The 20,866-nt window shown below is 36.4% G+C and overlaps 1 protein-coding gene across 1 annotated transcript in view; it reads left to right on the top strand.

Annotated features, from left to right (window-relative positions):
• Positions 1–20,866, top strand: part of Cntnap2 (contactin associated protein 2) — a 1,481,094-nt gene that overhangs the window by 243,499 nt on the left and 1,216,729 nt on the right. The window contains exon 4 of the mRNA XM_035451404.1: positions 5,589–5,736. Coding sequence (XP_035307295.1) covers positions 5,589–5,736 — 148 coding nt within the window. The remainder of the gene's footprint in view (positions 1–5,588; positions 5,737–20,866) is intronic.

Genomic DNA, 20,866 nt, shown 5'->3' with positions numbered 1-20,866 from the left:
GACTAACTATGGGAATAGCTATTCCTAAAAAAGCTCAAAGAACTGTAATTTTAATACTCTTCAATAATTTGTTTCCTCTGTCAAAAGAAAAATAAGAAGCCGAAGAGGAGGCTCAGCAGTTGAGAACACTGGCTACTTTTATGGAAGACCCAGTTTCAGTTCGCAGCTCTTACATGGTGGCTAACAATGTTTATAAGTTGAGTTCCGAAGGATTCTTCCATGAGCATAGCACACAGGTGGTACACAGACACATACAAGCAGGGCAAACACCCACGAATACAAAAGAACTTTTTGAAAACAGAAAGTGTAAGGCATTAGGGTAAGGATCACACTGAAAGAAAATGAAGAGCAACCTAAGCCATTTCTCCCAAAATATTTTCAGTAGCAGGCAGTAGGGAGCTAACTCTAACAAAAATGGAAGAACTTTTTTAAAATATCTTAAAAGTGACACTGGGAGATTTCTTTCCCTACCTTCATTGGAAGTGATATTCAAGTACATGATGAAGAAATAGCTTCTGAAGAACCAGGAAATACTATGGAATTGAAACTAAAAGTGGTAAATGCTGTGCTCATATTAAATAGAATATATATTTATATTAAGTTGAGAAAGAGTAAAACCATTATCAATTCAGTCAATACAGTTAGCATTAGAAGTATTTACATTTTGTGGCATGGAGGTATTCAAATGAATGATTTTGTGCTTAGATTAAAAAACTAAAACAGCAATTAACTTACTTATTATGAATTCTCACCTTAAACAACACTTGACCCTTTCCCTGCTTGCTTGCTCCTGAGAATGTTGAGTTGTTCATAGAGAAAATGAGCTATTACAGAGCTTTTCCGACCAGTGTGTTCTCATGTTCATGGCATTAACACTAATCACAAACTCAAGAAAAGCTGTGTTTACAAAGCATACCCTGAAGACAAGATCTACCCTTTTCCTGGGATGCTTCAGTTAAAAAGTGAACAAACTGCTATGTAAGTACATCTGAGAGGCAGTCAGAAGGGAGCAGAGTCCTGCACTGAACATTTTAGTTAAACAGTGAAACTGTGGTTACTGAATTAAGTTTTGGCCTTTCCCATGGGGCTTCATTGAGGGAAACTCAGAGAAACTCCCTGTGCAATTGTTTGCTATCTTTTTATACTAGTGTAATTGAACACTATGTTGCTGGTGCAGAATCATTTCTTTTGCATGAGACTTTGAGAAATTTCGCCTTGGGCTTAGTACCAGGAGGGTTAGCCTTTAAGAAACTGGTTGGATTTTATGTTAAAAGATGAGCTGAATCCTTCAACTGACTCTGTGTGTTTACTACAGAAGGAATCTCATTTTCTGCCAGAGAGCAGAGAAAGGATGTTAAAGACACACACACAAAACACACACACAAACACACACACTCGCACACACACACACACACACACACACACGCACACACGTGCACACACACACACATACACGCACACGCGTGCACACACATATACACACACACACGAACGCACGCACGCACGCACGCACGCACGCACGCACGCACACACACACACACACGTTTGTATGTTTACACAAGGCACACTTAGCTGCTTGTTTTTAATATATTTTCCTTGAATTAGCATATAGATAACTGCTTTAACCAAGTACTATATAAGTAATTTCATTCAAAACTCAAAGGTTCTCTTTCAATATCCTCCTTGATCAGGCGCCGCTTTCTCTCTATACTCATGTGGCAGTTTCTCAACTTTCAATCCAGAAATTACTGACTGACTTCTGAGTTCACCACAGATCAAGTAGCAGTTTTTAAACTCACTTCCTTAATTTTTGACAAAGCTTTATGTTGTATTACATAAAATATCCAAATGTTCCCTTATTTGTACAATAAAACATTGTTTAGCAGAACAAAGTATCAATATACAAACTGCACAGGGAAATATTACCAATATCACTCTGGATGGAACAAACCAGGGGTAAATTCTTGGTCTTAGATTCAATGAAAGGCAAAGTTAATCATCTAGTAAAATAATTTCAAAGCACTTGCATAATGCTGAGAGAATTAAAAAGAAGAGATATATTCAACTACATCAAGGCTGGTAGTTCCCAAAGAATGTGCTGCCTCTCACAAGCTGGTGGATCTCCTGTGACCCTGTCCCCCATCTGCATTGGTTCGTGAACCAAGTCTATGTTTTCAGCAAACTTCAAGGGACTGTCTGATATGAACCTGCTGGATATGACTGATAAATAAGAGAGTTAACTTTTACTGATAGTGTGTCTCCTTTGAATTTTGCAGCACCATTTCCTTTTCTCCCATAGTCCTGTCATTTCTAGCTATTTTGCATAATTATAATGACAACCTCATAACTCTGGGAAATTTATATTCATTACCCGAATGTCTTCTTGAATCAGACTAGCATGATCTATATTTTTCTTGTATGATATTATTGAGCATATGGCTTATTAACGACAAATAGAGAATAGAAATAACAAAAAATATCTGTTAATGGCTAGGAATTGGGGCATGCAGGTTTTATTCATTCATTTCATGAAGAAGTAAATAGGTAACTGTTGGAGAGGGACCCCTGTACTTAAGGGATCCAATGCAGAGGGACCAAAGAGGTAGAGTCTAGAACTTTTATAGCTGGGATTTGAGAAGTGCATTCAGGGAATATACCTATAGTCAGATAGTACTGTAAGGGTGTGTGTGACCTGCTACATCAAAACAATGAATAGAGAGAGATTCCAGGGTAAGAGCCCAGAAAGATTGGGCAAGAGGTACAACACACCAGGAATGACATTCTATATGATTGTCTCATCAGGGAATAACTTGGAAAATCATAGTGAGGCTCTAAATAGCAAACCCATCTTTAAATTTTACTCTAAATTTTTGAAATGGAGAAATTAAAATGAAACCACAATTAAATAGAATTACAAGTAAAATAATCATAGTAGTCCTGGTTTATAATATCAAAGTGAAGAACTGTCTCTACTGGAGCAAATTTGTTTTCGACTGGCACACAGTTGCCCACATTAGGAAGCACACGTGTTTGATGCTATTGCTTTTTCTCTGTAATTCTCTAAATTAATGGCTCTCAGTAACACTAAAAGGTCTATCCATGTCAATTTACACAAAGGATACAGGTTTTAGGCTCGATTTTAATTAAGCAAAATCTTTAAGATACAACGTCTCATTAGTTTGCTGGATAGGATATGGTATTTTCAGTAAGGTCTCTTGAAAAAGAAGTTTTTTACGAAAGTTTTAATGAGGCCAAAATATACGTATTTCTGTTTATAAAATACGTTACAAGTCACACCCCAGAACCCATGTAGTGCATTTGAAGGGGAAACATTATTTTATGCATCCCACACAGAGCAAGATTCTAAATTTGTAGGCTAATGAATTACATGCTTAGACAGGTTAAAACTGCTTCTCTAAAGCTTATTGACTTTTAAATGCCAAGCCTTGACAAAGTCTTCTGCTGAGGGTTGACTTTCGATACTGACTTTTCATATTCTCAGGAAGGTGTTGGCACCAGCCAAGCCTCAATCCATCCCCGGGCTGTTTTTAACACCACCCCAACAAAGGGAAATAAAGTCCTTCTACACTTTAGTCAACAATATCACTCAGACTTAAATTGCTTTTATCAAAACCACGGAGGAGGTGATATTGGTTCTAATGTTCACAATAGAAGCATGTTTGCTAAAATATTAGTCAATAAAGAAAATATTGATCATGTCAAAAATTTGTGGAAACCAAAATTAAAAGCAAAATAAACAAACAAAATGGATCATCTGGGAGCTAGGGTAGAGGCTAGTTCTATAATGGAAGTGTGGGTAACAGAAATTCTCAATAAGACTGTCAATTTTGTATTCAAATATATAATATCAAAAATAAAGTATATTGTGCCTAAGTATAGAGTGTGTTTATTTCTGTCTGAAAATACAATTTGCAAATAAAGCAAATAGACAGATGATCTTGTGACGTTTCCCTGGTTTCCCTTGGTTAGGTGTTAAATGTCCAGTTATCACATTTCATCTCTATCAGTCCAAATGTTGACTGGAGAAAATAGAATACTTAGAAAATTATTTTCCTGTAAGGCACAAGCATTGTGGAATGTGCAAAATCTTTAAATAATGACATTACATAAATATTGGCTTATTTTGTAAAATTCTTGGCCATACTTCTCTCTGTTTTCTTATTTTTAAAATACTACTATATTGAGATATATTTACCACTTCACATGATTTACCATATGAATACGAAGGCCTGCTTACCTCTGTGATTATTAAAGTTTCAGAATTGTGTTTATGCAAATGTTGGTGTCTCCAGTTTTTTTTCTTTGCCTCGTTATTTTCTGCTACATTGTTTTGTCCTACTCTGATTTGCTTTTGTTTTAGGATTTCATTTTACTTTATTATTTCTTTAGATACCTGTTTGGTTTTTAATAGAAGACAGAAGGAAAGGTTGTGGGTTTTGCTGTGTGAAAATATGCAGAGGAACTGCAAGGAGTTGCAGGAAGAGAAACCACAATGTGAATGTATCGTATGAAAAATAGATCTCTTTTCAATAATTAGAAGAAAAAAACAAGACTTCAGTTAGGATAATGTCTTAAATCTCAAAGCATGCTTGGATGTGGAAGGAAGTGGTGAGGGTTACACTGTAGGAATCCTGCAAAAGAATTATATTGAGTAAAATTTCTTCATAATTAGTGAATGCACCTTTAGGAAATGCTGCACTACTCCTTGTTGAGCTGTATTCCTTACATTTCTCAAATTTTGCAGCAGCTTGTGTTGGATTGTTAGCTCCCAAACACAGTGTCTGTAGATCTTCCTGCTCTATACTTTCAGATTTCTATGTGTTGGTCAATACCTTTCCACTTATGTAACAAAGAAACCGAAGGATAGGCTGAATAACCAAAACCTCCAAACCATTGCCTTCAGGAGGTTCTGGGTTTCCCAGATGTAGGCTGTCTGCAAAGATGTACCTGCTTCACCTGTCCCTGACACCTGTCACGTTAAATGACAATAGAGCCTATGGTAGCTCTTTGTGAAGATATCTTTGTATATAAAATGGGTATCTGGTTAATTTAGCCTATTTTGCACATAAAATAATATTTTTCCTTTCTTTTCCCTACAAATGTGAAAGTGTGTGCTTCATTTGCACATCTGTATATGTGAGGTTACATGTGTGTACATGTGTGTTGAAGCCCAGCGTTGATTCTTGGTCTCTTTGTCCATTGCTTTATTTCCTGTGGTAGGTTGTCACAGGACCAGGAGATTACTTCTACTAGTCTACCTAGCTAGCTTGCTCTGAGGAATCTCATCTCTCTAGAGAGCTGGGATTACTCGAGGCCCCCATGTCTGATAACCTTTGTATAAATTCTGGGATCCAATCTTCAATCCTGAGCTTGCATGGCAAGTGTTTTACCTGCTCTGTTATCTCCCCAAAGCACTAAAATGGTGAATTTTTAAATAAAAGAAATGAAAGGCCTTATTCCATGTTGTTTCTGATGTAAGAAGATGAAACTTCATCACCAGAGAAGAAAATATACCTTTGTCATTGTGGTGTTCTTCACAGGTTTTCAAAAGCATTTTTTTTTTGCAGGCTTTTCCTGGAAATGTCAATTCTGATAGTGTGGTCCGGCACGACCTACAGCATGCTGTTGTTGCCCGTTATGTACGCATTGTGCCCCTAGATTGGAATGGAGAAGGTCACATAGGTCTGCGTGCAGAAGTCTACGGCTGCTCTTACTGTGAGTACCAAGTATCCAATCTGCATTTTTACCATGGGTCAACTTCGTTGAAATAGCAATTTTTTTTAAGTTGCTTATACTCTTTAAAAATGAACTTACACACATATGTATGTATATAGCACCAAGTTGCTTTCCTTATTTTTAATATAGAAATATATGACACATTTATACATATAAGGATACATTAACTGAGTGCTGAGGAGGTCAAATGACTGCCCAGCATACTCTGAGTCCCGAGTTCTGTTCTCAGCCCCTCATAGCTGGATGTGGTGGTTAATGATGACAATCAGAGCATGAGGCATGGAGAGGAAGAAAAATGAGAAGTTCAAAGTCATCCTCAGTGCCATAGGTTGTGACAATCATGTGTTGAAGTGAATGAGACCTTGCGCAAAAAAAAAAAAAAATTTATTTTAAAAAGAGTGCATTAAGTGAAGGAGGCAGAAGGTGATTTTGTTCACTACACTGAAGCAGCAAAGGTTTTTCATTAAAATGACTAAACCCATGGATTATTTAAAAAGGGGCCATCTACCTGAGATCCACCCTGTGGCTTTTGGTGAAGGGCTAAGACACATTTTGAAGGCTTCTGTTGGCTCACCATGGCTCCCTGACTTGTCATTTTTCTTTACAAGTCAAAATCTAAAATTTCTAAGGATTTTACCAATTTATTTATTTATGTGTGTGTTTGTGTGTAAGCCTGGGTGTGTCCAGGATATGAACATAGAGCAACACTATTTGGAGTTGTTTTTTGCCATCTGGCCAGGAAGACATTAGATTGTCAGGCTTGGTGGCAAATGACCTCTATCACTGGGTTGTGTTATTAGCTATATTTTACATTTTAGTGAGTTTAATTTTCACATAAAATGTTTATTTTTATTTAATTGTGTTTTAATCCCCATCTTTAAAAAGTTCTTAACTATGTAACTGTTAAATCTAATGGACCCAATATGTGGATTTGGGTGAATGGAAAGCAGCTGTTTTTTTCTGCTTGCAATAGAGTAGGCCACCCCTTGTCCAAGATTTTCAATAGAAACGTCAAAGGTGCCCGAAGGTGTAACAGTGTTGAATCTTAAATATACTGCTGGTTTTTTATGCACTCGTATCTACGATAAAATTTGTTTTATAAATTAGGCATGGTAAGAGATCTGAAATACTGATGAAATAGAACAATTAAAACAGTATGCGATAACTAATGATGTTTAAGACTTAGGTTTTTTCATTTCTGGAATTTAATGTTGAATATTTTTGGAAATAGTAGAATGTGAGGCACTGAAAATATAGAAATCAAAACATAAAATAAAAGAATGGAGACTGATGTGTTTCTCTTTCTACTCTGCCCTCTTCTCTCCTTTCCCTTCTGTCTCCCTTGCCTCCTCCAGCTTTCTTCTAGGCCTCCTTATCTACCTATATTTGTATTTACATCTTCTGCCTACAGAGGACCCCAACCACATTGAAAATCTGTCTTTAGAAGCTCCTTCAGGTCAAACTTGATGATGGATTTTTTTTAAAGGAGATAAATGTCTTCACTTATTTTTCTTTGTGAATCCATGCTAGCCCAAAGTCACTTTAAAGATTGCTACATTTTTGAAGCTTCTAGATAATATAAATTTTGTTTATAAACACTGCCTTCATCACATTAAATCTCCAGTATTATATTTTCCTGTCCTCCCAGGAAATGTTTTTCATATTCTGCCAATTGCACAAAGGAAAAAAAATGTTAGGAATGGACAGGGAGGGGAATTAGTATATCAGTTTTCTGCAAGAAATAGCCCAGTAGAGTGTTCCCTATCATTTCTTACAGATCCATAAACATAAATAGTCACTATAACCATAAAGTGCAAAATTCCTTTTTTGAGAAGGCTTCTTAAAATTAATGGAACTATTAATATTTTATAATAAAGAATATGTAAAGCTTTCATGTCTTTGATGACTTTCGTTGCAAAGACTCTTGCAAGCAGTAGCTGCAAAGATGATGAAATAATATCTTCTCAGTTCACAGATAAACTCTTGAGAATTCAGTAAAGTAGCCATGGGAGTTATCTAAAGGTTCATATGTTAATTTTATTTGATCATCATATTTTATACATATATATATATATGTATACACACACACACACACACACACACACACATACATATATATATATATATATATATATATGTTCTATATATAATGAAAAGAGGGATAGATTTAGCTCATTGGGAGAATGTAGCGTTTCAAGCAAATGAGTTATATCTTTGGGAGAAGCCAACACAGAGCCGCAACATAAATTAATATCCTTGCTATTGTGTGTCACTGTATTCAGGACACAGGACACAGAGCATCATCTGACTTGCTTATTTTATTAAAATCTTTGTTAGAGGTAGACATATTTTTGAGGTATTAATTTTTCACTCTTATTCTATTGAATAAATAAATATTCAAATTTATAAACATTGAGTTGTGCTTATTTTTTGTTTGTTTTTTGGAGATTTGCTGTTAGTGTTTCTGATGTTATAGATATAGAAAGTTGTGGAACTCTGTCCTCCAGGTGTGACAAGGCTCTTGATAATTTGACATCAAAACATCCAAACAGATTTGGTTACTTCTATGAGATTCTCACAAGATTTGCTCCACTTGTTCTGTTGAAAGTGGGATATTAAAAAGTCAGTGCTATGTGCACTGGGCTCTTCTACTCCAGGGTATATGCAAGCTTTTAGCATGTGCTGTGGGAGAGAAAGAGACCCTTCTTCCTTGCTGTTCCTGACTGTAAGCTGATCATACCATACTCAATTAAATTTACAAATTCCCCAAATTAGCCTTGAGTAGAGTTATGATTTTAGTATGCCCTCATTTTCTTATCTGCAGTGAAGAGGTGTTTCCTCATGCCCCCTAGTAAAGAACATTCAATAGAAGCCTTGGTATCACGAGTGGTGTGTCTGTGTGTGTGTGTGTGTGTGTGTGTGTGTGTGTGTGTGTGTGTGTGTGTCCATTTACATCTTAACAAGCTCTGTGAGAATACCCATTTCTCTACAAATACAGACATTTTTTTATTTATTTAAAGTTTTAGTAAATGTTAATTGTATCTCATTTAGTTTTAGTGATGATGATTTGCATGACCTTTAGAGAGGTTAGGATTGTGGATCACCACTGCCCCCCCCTTTTGATGTGTAAATTCAAAATATCTTGCTCATGTTCTGGGTGCCGTCCTTTATTTATTTATTTTTAATGTCAGTTTAAGTGATTTTAAACAATTTTCCCTCTCATTTGCTCTCTCTTTGTCTCTCACACAGCCTTTGTTATGATCTCTAGACATATTTTAATATGTTTTTCCTTAGAAGTAATCATTGTGAAATACATATTATAAATGAGGTCATTTAAGAATCCACAGAAAAAGGGAATCTTCTCAGTTGTAGCTGAAACACAACAACATGCTCTATAGTTGTAACAAGTCCAATTGTATGATGTAGGGTCAGTGTCTCAGAGGATTTTCTATCTAACTGGGCTCTGACTATCACAAGACAGGAAGGAGACAGAGCTTAAAAAAAGCAGGAGAGCAGACACTCCTAGAAGAATTCTTCCATGGGGAGCAAACATTATAAATGTTAACATTTATACCAATAGATATCAGTGCAGCGTATAGTAAGTGGGAACATAATATTAACTAGATATTAGATAGAAATTGAAAACTAGCATCATAATTATTTGAGCAGTGGACCCCAAAGGCATTAGACCCTGTCTCTTAGATCCTAATTCCTTTCGGAAACTATGTTTGCAGATATGACTTACAGTCTTGGCACAAGGAATGTAGTGGGCATTACCCAGCTGAGCCTCCTCTTCCCTTAGGTCACTCCTATCACCTCTAAGAGAGCTCAGGTGAGGGAGATTATGGGACTGAGGAAGAGCAGGCACTGCAGCCCAGGAGGTCAGAATTAGGACTAAGTGATTCCTACGAAGGATTGATGCAATGAAAAAGATGAGTCAACTCAACCCTTGTATGGATTGTGACCTCGCTGACATCTGGATTTCGTGCTCACAAAACGAATTGGTGACTCCTGTCTCTCAGAACAGTAAAAACAAACAAAAACAAGAACAACCTTCTAGATTTGAACCAAAGTTTGTGTTTTTTTATTGCACAAAACATAAAGCAATACCAGCAACAACATGATTGTTGCAAATCAGTCTTTAAAGAATAAGCTCTAGAGCAGTGCCAGGCAACATCCTGAAAATGTTCCCCCCACCCTACTCCAGGGACTAGCCACAACTAGTTACAAAATAGCTCAACGTCAGAGTATGACAACTGAAATATTAAACTTTGTAATTGTTTAAAATCCTTTTGGATTTGAATTTAAATAATGTGACTATTGACTAAATGTTAGAGTAAGCAGTTGGAAGAACAAAACCATCTATTTCTTGGTATTTTCCTTCCTTGCTGGTTTGTGATCCAAACAACTTGCAACTTATTTTTTGTTAATGATACCCTTGAAGCTTGTTTTATTTGTTTGGATAACAAATTCATAATCCCAGCAACTCTTCAATGCATACTAGGTAATAACTACCCACTTCTCTGCACACACCAAAGGTACAGATCATATTCCTTGCTGCTTGTTTCTTTTTTAATGTGAAATACATTGATTCACATTTGAAAAATGTGAATTATATTCATTGGAAGAACACAATGTGTGACACATTTATGGTTAACTTTCCAGAAGTTACTACTGTTTAGATATATACTGAAATTTGAACTAGAATGAACCCTTAGATGACTCTGCTTTATCCTAAACTTCTGTACTCTGCAGGATTGTCTTTGTTTTAGAGCGGGAAAGGCAATCTGGGAAATGTAGATCAGACTCGCACTCCCATTTGTCTCTATTAGTAGGTAGAATTCTGTGTGTTCCCAGGTCTCAGCAAGGATAACTGTAGCCTAGAGTACTCCTGCAGAAGGGAGAAATGCATTCTTTCATCCTTCTACACATGCCTTGAAGGCTTGTCTGGGGCATTTCTTAATCGGGAGCTAAGGGGAGACAGCAGTGTAAGCACTCTGCTGAGCGAGCATGTTTGTGCTCCTTGCTCCCCTAGTGTGCGTCCCCCTGACTTTCTGCAGTTCTTCCATTATCATTTTGGCTTCTAAGAAATTAGGCTCCTTCCAGGATGAAAACAAAAGTTGTCTATAATTACTCCAGATGGGGAAGTTCAGTTCCAGGCCATTTCTCTGCAGCCTTGATGTCCTCCACTGCCTCAGGTCCCTGACTTCTTTCTAATATAATATAAGTTCCAGTTCACAGCTTCTAAACTCACTTGCATTTTGTTTCCTTTAAGTTAACTGAATCAAATTCATTCTGTAGTTGTAAAACCTTATTGAGGAACTCATCTATTATCTCACTTGCCCTTAACCCTGCAGTGACACTAACCATTTTATTCCACATTGGGGGTACGGCGTGAAGTACCAAAGAGCACAGTCAAAGGTAGCTGCCTTATATAAGCATCCCATCTACAGAGGGCAAATGCAGTGTAATGATAATTTTCTATAGCAAAATAATTGTGATATGTATTTGGGCATTTGTAAACAACTAAATCATGATCCCTGTCCTCTAGAGGATTATGTTTTGAAAGATGACAAGTGAGTATGTGGTCATGGAAGTACCCACAAGACAAATTCATCAGCACGGGTAATGGGATAAAGCATAAGCCAGCCACCTTTTAAAGACTGACAAATGGAAGATAAAACAATATTTCAGATGAGAAATTTATACAATGGCTAAAACTAGATTTTTTTACACTGCAACATACTGCTAAAATGAGAGTGTGTAGTTTAAATGAACTATTTTAACATTGCCTAGCATATTAACAAATTTTTAAAAAGGCTAATCAACTTGATGAACAAATTACATTACACTATGTATAAAGTATTTTGCTAATTTACTTCAGAATGCAAATCGATCAGATCACATCTGTGCTTAAAGAAAGTTGATAAGGTTACATTGACTAGGAAGTCTATAATTAATTCAAAATATACTTTCTCTGTGTTTGTATGAAATCATACACCTACCAGATGAGCTATTGGCAGCTGATGTCTGCTGGAGTCAGGGAGGGTCAGTTTTCTTCAGGGATGTCATCACTGAGCAGCTACTCATGCTCCAGTGGCTGATCATATGCCATACACATACAGGTAGCGTTGACTAGACTCATTCAGCTTAATAAACAGAACGCTGGAAGTTGAGAAAGAAAATTAGTGGTCTGATAAAGGAGAAATTGGAGAGGAAAGAATTCAAGTATATCTGGTCAAACCACATTATATGTACTCATGAAATTTTCAAACAATAAAAAATATAATAAAACCTACTTACATATTGGCTAAGTATAGCATGTAGATAAAAATTCAGCTCAAAGCTTGCTTTTGTTGATGAAGTTTTATTGGAACATAAAAAGGAGCAACATGTGATAAATTTTAAATAGAAGAAAATATAATTTCTGCCCACCCACGAGGCACCTTTGCTTGTCTTATAGTCAGCTGCTTCCATGTTATAATTTATGCTCCACTAATTCAAACTATTTGTGTTTTCAAATACACAAATGACATGCATCTTTGCATGTGTTCATTCAGGCTGTTCTACTTCTCTGGAAAACATCTCCCTTTCCTTACACCTAGCCAAATTTTCTTATCATGCAAAGTATTGTGCGTATATAATTTTCACTAAGACTTATTTTAGTTCTGGAATAGTCCATATCTTCCTTCTTTCTACTCTCTTAATTTGTCATAATTATTTCCCCAAATATCCCCCAGATTGTAAGGTACTATTTAGACAGGGAGTCAGTGGACATTAATTGCAATTACATCTTGTTAATTAGAATTTATATAAATATAAATATGCAAGAAATTTGCCTGGAGGTGGTAGTGCACACATTTGATCTCAGCAGTCAGGAGACATAGGCAAGTGGATTAGGTAAGGTTGAGACCAGCCTGGTTGACACAGCTAGTTCCTGAATGGCCAGGGCTGCACAGAGAAACCCTGTCTTGAAAAATAAATATGCCAGAAATATTTGCTGAGGTGAACTAATATCAGGTATCCAAGATATCAATGTAGTTTATTTTTCTCAATGAAATATGACAGTTATTTGAGCATGCAAAGTTATTTTATTGGCTAAGAAGGATATCATATATTTATTATATTAAACTATATGTGCATATATGCGTGTATACACACATACACATATATACCACAGTGCTGTGGATTTACCCAGGACCTTACACATCCCAGCAGTTGCTCTGCCTCCGAGCTGCACCTAGCCATTGTTGCATGATGCTCTGCTGGCCTGCAAAATGTTTAAGAAACTGGCAAATTGAATGAATTAATGGTGGTTTAACCGAGCTACATTAAGCGAACACATCAATCCTCCTTTCACTTACTGAAGTTTTAAGTCAAATACTATTTGTAGTTAATTTAAATTCAAGTGGTTTCATGATACTTAATGTATAAAATCATACCTATGTTATCATTAAGAGAAATATGCTAAATATTGATTTATTTGACATTGATACTTAGATTAATTTAAACGTATATGTAAATCAAAATAAAAATAGATGGTAGTTTTCAATATTAAATCCCAGAAAATCAGATAGTTAAGATGGCCAGGTTAGTGTGTTAAGCTACGTAAGACATACAGGGTTGCCAGATTCCCATGTAGTTAGATTAAGAAAATAACAAAAATGAATGAACTCCCTGCTTAACAGAAATTGCTTTCAAGGTGGTGCATCTTTATTCAAGGTGGACATGGATGTTTTGTAATTTAAAAAAAAGCATATGTGCATTCTAACATGTATAAATTTAGATAGGCACACTATGTCTTCCTTTGGAAGTGATAATGAGGCAAGAGAAATCACTTGATAGTACTCTGATATTTGTGATATTATGAAAAATATACCCAGATTATTCATGCCATGATTTCCCTTACTTCAGCAATGCCAAATTGAAGCTAAATACATTAAAAGAAAATGACATTATTTTGCATTATATTATTTCACAAGTCAGTTGCACAATGTGTCTCAATCCTGTGTCAGCATTTGAACGCAATGTTTAAAGTGGAGAAAAAAAGGTTAATCAGGAAAATGTATATATATATATATATATATATATATATATATATATATATTCTGGTTTTTCATGTCTGAGGAGACAGGCTGTCAGTGTTTAATTATTTTTGTGTGAATCTGTGCACTGGTAAAATAGCTACTATTGAGAGGCTTGATGAGAACGTGAATGTAACCTTCTCCTTGGGTACAAGTTTGGATTTGAAGACCTACTTAGCATATCACTGATTTAGATGTGAAAATTGAATGGCTTATCAAGAAGTTTAAGTTTAAATTTATTCTCAAGAACTTTAAAAGTTAAGTTGACTTATAAAGTCAACAGAGCTAAAATAGCTAGTAAAGAACAGGGTATAGAGTGCATTTCAGCCCCGCTGTGTTCCTGAATTATGAATAATTGTTTGTTCCTGTAGTTGAAATGAGATGATGTGAGTTTTACTGTCTGTCTACGGTTGTCCAAAATTCTTTAATTGAAATAATTTTCCAAGAAAGTAAGCAACAATGGAAGTTTGCACGTATTATTGCTACTATTTGATAAAGTATTGAAAGAGAACTCTACTCGCAGTGTACTTTATAAATACACATTTGATTAATGCGCTCGCAGCCACCTGTGCACTCCACCAGAATGTTAAGGCTAAGAAGCTCCCTAAAGACCTTCGAGAGACACTTTCTTTTCCTAATGAGATCTAAGTCTACAGGGTTGTGTGACTTGCATGAGAGAGTTAATTACAACCCTAGACACCCTATATAGCAATCTCCAGCCCTGCCCCATCTCTGACATTTAATAATGTTTTCTCCTGCTGAAGTCTCCCCTGATTTTCTCCCCTACCCACAGTGACTTTGTGCAGTCTAAGCAATGACCCACAGATGATATGATGTTGGGTCTTCTCATGAGCATAAGCATTGTCTGGCTTGTCAGCACTCACTATAAGAGCATACAGAAGATGTTCAGTAAGGAAAATATCTCAGCAACTGTCTACCTTCCAGATGTCCAAAACAGCAATTTAGATGATGAGAAGCACATAGGGAATAAATCACAAATAAACACAATGAAGCTTTCCATACATTTGGAAATAGAAGGTTTATCTATCATAGTCAATACTTCTCTCAAGCAATGCCAGTTCTGAGAAATTTTATCTTCTGCACACAGCATGGCCATGCTTATTCAAATAGTTAAGAGAGGGGAGGTCTAAGTCACAGAGATGTACTTTGTCAGCATTTAAACATCAAGCATCCTTGTTTGCTGAAAGGAAATGAAGTAAAAATTAAAAGACTGCAAATATATATGAGATTCTTTTTATTAACTTTTGCTCTGAGCTGTTAGTCTTAATAATTTTTACCTATAAAATTGGCTAGCCAAACAAGAGTAAACATTGATGCAGGTAGTTATCATCATCACAACTAAAAGCAACAGTATAATAAAATAATCATTTAGTGTGTTCACTTCTTGAATATTGAGAAATCTAGATCATTTGAATTAGTGTGTGTTTAAAATGTACTTTAAGATATTTGTATTAGAATAGTATTATTTTTTCATTAAGGTTTGAAGACAATTGTCAGTTTTTAAATCATAATTCTTATATTTAATATTTTATGTTGAAAATACTACTATGTTAGTCTTTCCAATTTTCACACTTCTTTGGGCAGACAAGGAGGGACTGAGGAAAGTGCCTGCACTCTATTTTATCTCCAGCTAAAATAGAAGAATAGTCTCAGAAGAAAAAAAGGCACTCTTACTGTGAATATTTCCCTTCAAGCATCCTAAACCTGAGTGTCACTAGGAAAAAAAGAGTTCATCTACAGAACATGTTGCAGAGGATGACTTTGTTTAAAGTACTTACATAAACATCTTAGCATTTCTGTGATAGGCTTTTTGAATGAATGTGTCCCCTGGCCAGCAATGGGAGCCCACTCCTCAGAGATCAGCAGGAACTGTGTCTTGGGGCTGAAGCAGAGGACATTTGGATTTGGTGACTGTATCCTTGTGAGCAGAGTTGGGAATAGAGCACACAGTCTTTACTGAGGCCCTCCAGTTTTCCAGGTGTGAGGCAAACAGCATCTGCCTGACTCTTGGGCAAGATACCACAGTGTCCTGGTTTCTTATTTCTCTAAATTACAGATAATGGTAGGCTCTCAATAATAGTTTTGATTTAGAAGTCTATTTTGGACCATGTGGGTTATATTGCCATGAACTTTCATCAAATCAACCATGTCCAAAAAGCCATTCTACATTGTTTCTTGTAGACGACAGCTTCCTTTATAAAATCACACCATTGTTTAATACTACTTTAAACTTGTGACATTAAGTCTGTTCACATGTCATACATTGCAAAACACATTGGCTTCCAGAACTGAGGCCACAAGTAGGGATTTTGCTTTGTTTGGTTTTGATCTAGGTGGTAAGGGGAATTGAACCTAGTGCCTCACACACGTGAGGTAAAAGCTCCATCACTGAGCTATGTCTCTAGCCTTTAATGTGCTTTTGATTTGACACAGAATTTCTCTCACAAGTCACCAAGACTGGCCTTCAACTTGTTATGCTCCTTCTCCAGCCTGTCACTTTGAAAGTTTGAAATACAGATATTTTTGTATTATGGAGAAGCCCTTTTCTATCATTATTTTACAGAAAAGACAATTGCCTCCCCCAAATTGTTTCATGAGGGTTTTCTGTTTTACAAAGACTGTTGTGAATGTGTGGCTGAGTTCAATGCCATCTGAAAGTTGGTTGATGACATGATTGGTTTGAAACACCTGATGATAATTGCTTACCCCAAATTCAGTGCGCTTCATCTGACTATTAAAGGGAAGATTTTTGTTGAACACAAGTGTGGTGTTTTCACCAAAATTATAAAGTTATAAAGGTAACACCCCCCAAAATGTGTGGCGACCTGAGTTCAGACCACCAGAAACCACCTAAGGTTGGATGAGGTAGTTCAAGTATGTAGTCTCCATGCTCCTATATTGAAGAGTGAGGTGGTTGCAAAAGAATTTCTGGAAGTTTGAAGTCCAGCTAGCCTAGTGTAAGCAGCAAATGAGCACAAAAACGTTCTGTATCTTATAAGGTAGAAAGCATGAACTGACATGCAATGTTTTCTGACCTCTATACACACACCATGGCACTCATGTGAATATGTGCATGTGCATGTGTGTGTGCAGGCACTCACACACACACACACACACACACACACACACACACACACACACACACTCACACACACACACTCACACATACATATGCATACATATATATGTGTGTGTATTAATGTATGCCATTCATTCAATGTTAGTGTAATTCTTGTGTGTTCCTTATATGATAAGTAAGTGTTTGAAAACAAATTATGTTATTTTTTAACCAACTGAATGTCAGTACAGATCAAATAAGTCCTTCTTTAGGATTGTTGATGCTTTTGATAGATGATTCCTTAATTAGGGAGATGAAGTTGTATTATGTGCATTGTAGATTTTTCTGCAGCATCTCTGGGCTGGCTTCTGCCTACAAAACCAGTAAAAACAGCAGATCCCCAACTGCATATGACACTCAGCTCCAAACAAAGCAAATGTGTCCTGAATGACAAATCTACAAAATGCTGCATTAAAGGATACTTTCCGGCCATGTGGTAACTGACTCACTGCAGTGATAGGCCACCTGAAAGAAAATAAAATATGCACAAAGAAGTGACTCAGTAATGTGTAGGAGGCATAACCCACATATTGAGATTCCTTAGATTTATTAGTGGAAAGAATAGTTGTTATTTACAGCAAATCACTATTCTCACGAATAGTATCTTTATTTTTATGAATGACCAATGCCTTCCTTTTGATTCATTAGCTAAGTTTTCCAACCAGGATCAGTTTGACTACACACTCTCCCTGGGTTAATTTTATATTCTCTTCCTTGTGGATTTACACCTGAGGTTAGGACAAGACTGATGGCCTCTTTAAATAACTTAGTGTTAGGGTTGTTTACATGTCTACATTTTTCCTCTTGACTTTGGACAAAAATAAAAAAAAAACCTAACAAATGTTATAGATGTGCAGATGTGTTTCATTAATAAACAACAAATGCATATTGTTTTCATACATTCCATTCATATTTAGGAAATATTCACCTCAACATACAACACTAAGACCTCTTCTTCTCTGAAACAGAATAAGTAAACCAACAACTGAAATAGCTGCATCCTAAAACTCTGCTTTTACTCAAAGGCTATTTATGCTTTAACAAAGGAGAAGAAGATGTTGTGATTTGTTTATTTATGGATTTGTTTATTTATTTGTAGAATGAGCCAGTAGTTCTCCAGTATAGTTCTCCATAGACATGACAAATGTGGTTGGCAATCTCAAATGAATCTCTTCAGTCTCTCCCAAATATTTTACCATTTTATTCTTCTGTACCTCAAAGAGTTGTAGTTAAAAGTGGAATGATACAAAACACTATTTCAAAGGTTTTGAGCCTAACATCATCAATGTTCACAGCCATCCTCATTCAGAGATGAGTGCAGGAGAGTACACTACATAAAAACTGTAAAAATGTATTGTATGTTCATGACTACCTGCAACTCTAGCTCCTGGGGATCTGAGGTCACTGTCCTCCAGAGACATCCACATTCACAAATAGTCACATGACTTAAAATAAAATGAATCTTTAAAAATAAGAAACATTTGGGCTAGAGGCTTAGTAAAAACACATGTTTACTACTGGCTGTACCTTGTCCATATGTGTGATGCCCTCACAAAAGAAATATCGACTGTTGTTTGCTACAAGTCACAACATCTCACAGTAATTATGCAACCTTTGCATCGTGAGATAACTTAGAAGACTTAAGGATTCTTCTGATGGATGCAACCAGTATCAAGCTGTACCTGGCATTATCACCTTGTGAATTATTTGGCTGTTTCTTGCTATAGATTCTTCCTGTAGCTTACTCCTTTCTGTAACAAATTTGGGATTTACTTCCCAGAGCTCAGCACTATCAGGTCATTTACTGGGAAGAAATTTCTCCCATGCATTAAGAGTTTTACTGATTCCACTCCCTCACCTATGTGTAAAACCTATTCTCCATTAACAGGTCCTACTTTACTGTTTATACTTAGCTATGTGTGAGACCTGTTTCCCACTATCAGGTCCTTGTTCCCCTCTCCATTGCAATTGCAGGAAGAGATCTGCCTTCCTGCAAATACCTTTATTGACAGACGTTTGGTCAGTCTCTAGGGCACAGGCAAAAGAATCCTATATAAGACATTCTCAAATATCTAAGGACATAGAATCACTGCATGTCCAAAGTTGTTGAGACGTAGCTGCCTAGATGGATAGAAAAAAAAAAAAATAAGTATGCCCTTGGCTTTACCTCACTGGCAGATAGAGAACCGATAACCTAAACTAACCCTGTACTAAAAGATTCTCAAACTTCTTGTTGTATTAAGTCAAGATTTTAGCTCAAAGATTTATTGCTTTCTTCTGTTACCTCTGAGAAAACAAAGACAAATGTAATCAGCCCATTTGGTCATCATCAGGGAAAGGTAAACTTTCCTGAAGGCCTGGGCTGCCACTGAGGCTAGAGTACTGGAAGAACAGGTTTTATTTCTTGTGCAAAATAAACTTAGACCCACTCTTTGACCTAGAGCCCTAAGTAATTGACTAAAAGTTTCTCCCAGCAGTTTTAGTTCATTGCCCCATGTGTAAATCTTTCTGCCTTGCTGACCCTGAGAAACTCAAGCCTCATATTGTATTGTAAAAAGAATTACTGCTGCGAATGTATATGTACCTGTACTCCCAATAACTGGGGGGAGACAAGAATTCAAGATACAAAGAAATGCAGAGATAGACAGAAACAGAGAAACAAAAGAACAAGAGTGAAAGAGAAAAAAATAAAAACAAAAAACATGCAGAGAAGCATTTCTGTGTGAGACAATTTCTTTTTCCCGCAGACTTTAGTTCCTTGGCTTATTTGTAGTTGCCTTTTTTGAACCCTGTGTGAAAATTTTAGAAGCTGGACTTCAAAAGTTTTTGATAATTGTTTCTTTTGGAAGTTTTGTAAATCAGATCATTTTAGTTCACGAAGTAAGCTAACAAACTCTAGTATTAAGTAATGCCAATTTGACGTTTACTATTATCAAATCATTTTTCATATCTGAGGGAAATTCACATCAGAACATAGCAGACAGAGTCATGATAAGGTCACTTATAATAAATGAATGCTTATTACTATAAGCTGGTGTCCAGTGTGCTTCCAGCACTAACTGAGCACTGATGATGTGTCAGATGTTGAGTAAGTGCCTCATTTGTAGCTTACGATACTGCTGTTGTGAGGGAATGGTCCCTGACATTAACCAATGATAAATTAAGCATTAACAGTGGTTTGGTTCACTTATTCAGCTGCTAAGTATAAAAATCAGCACAATAACACACTTGTCTGGATATTGATTGATGGTCCCCAGATGTTTTTAAAAGGACAACTGAAAAGGAACAAAAGAAATCTATGTCTGATTAAAGCCCAATAGATTTCAGTTACGATTTCCCCCTAAAAGAATGTATTTGACAACTGTGACAGAATGAGAGTAGTTGAGTAAACCATGTTGAACAGCCATTAAAATGCATTGAAGAATTTATAGTGAAAACGAAAAACGACTGTTGTGACCTGCATGGTTTTATGAACTACTTGCCCAGGTAGACTGGGAATGAAGAAATGACTAATGTGTGTACAGAAAAGCTGGGGTGGGTGGACCCTATGCTCACATAGAGGCACAGCAGCAGTCCAGAACTAAACAAGAATGGGGATTGTCTATTCTTGGTAGGGGGTCCATGCAGGGCTACAGGGGAGTACTCTCAGGCTATAGTTGTCAAGGCTTGGATATTATGGTCCATACGTTTGCGTACTGTCTCCATCTATACTATCTCCATCCAGACTAGGGGAAGGCCTTCCCTTTCTCTGGCTCTGAAGTGCATGAAAACAAATACACATTCACTTATGACCCCATCCACTCCTCACAAATGAGAATATGAAATATTCATACAATTTTTGATACAATATTTCTTCCACCTTAGAATTTAACAAAAAGTGCAGCTA

The sequence above is a fragment of the Cricetulus griseus genome (assembly GCF_003668045.3).
Source record: "Cricetulus griseus strain 17A/GY chromosome 1 unlocalized genomic scaffold, alternate assembly CriGri-PICRH-1.0 chr1_0, whole genome shotgun sequence".
In the NCBI taxonomy this organism is placed as follows: Eukaryota; Metazoa; Chordata; class Mammalia; order Rodentia; family Cricetidae; genus Cricetulus; species Cricetulus griseus.
Note: the sequence above shows the minus strand (reverse complement) of the source record. Positions and strands in the feature narration are given on the sequence as shown.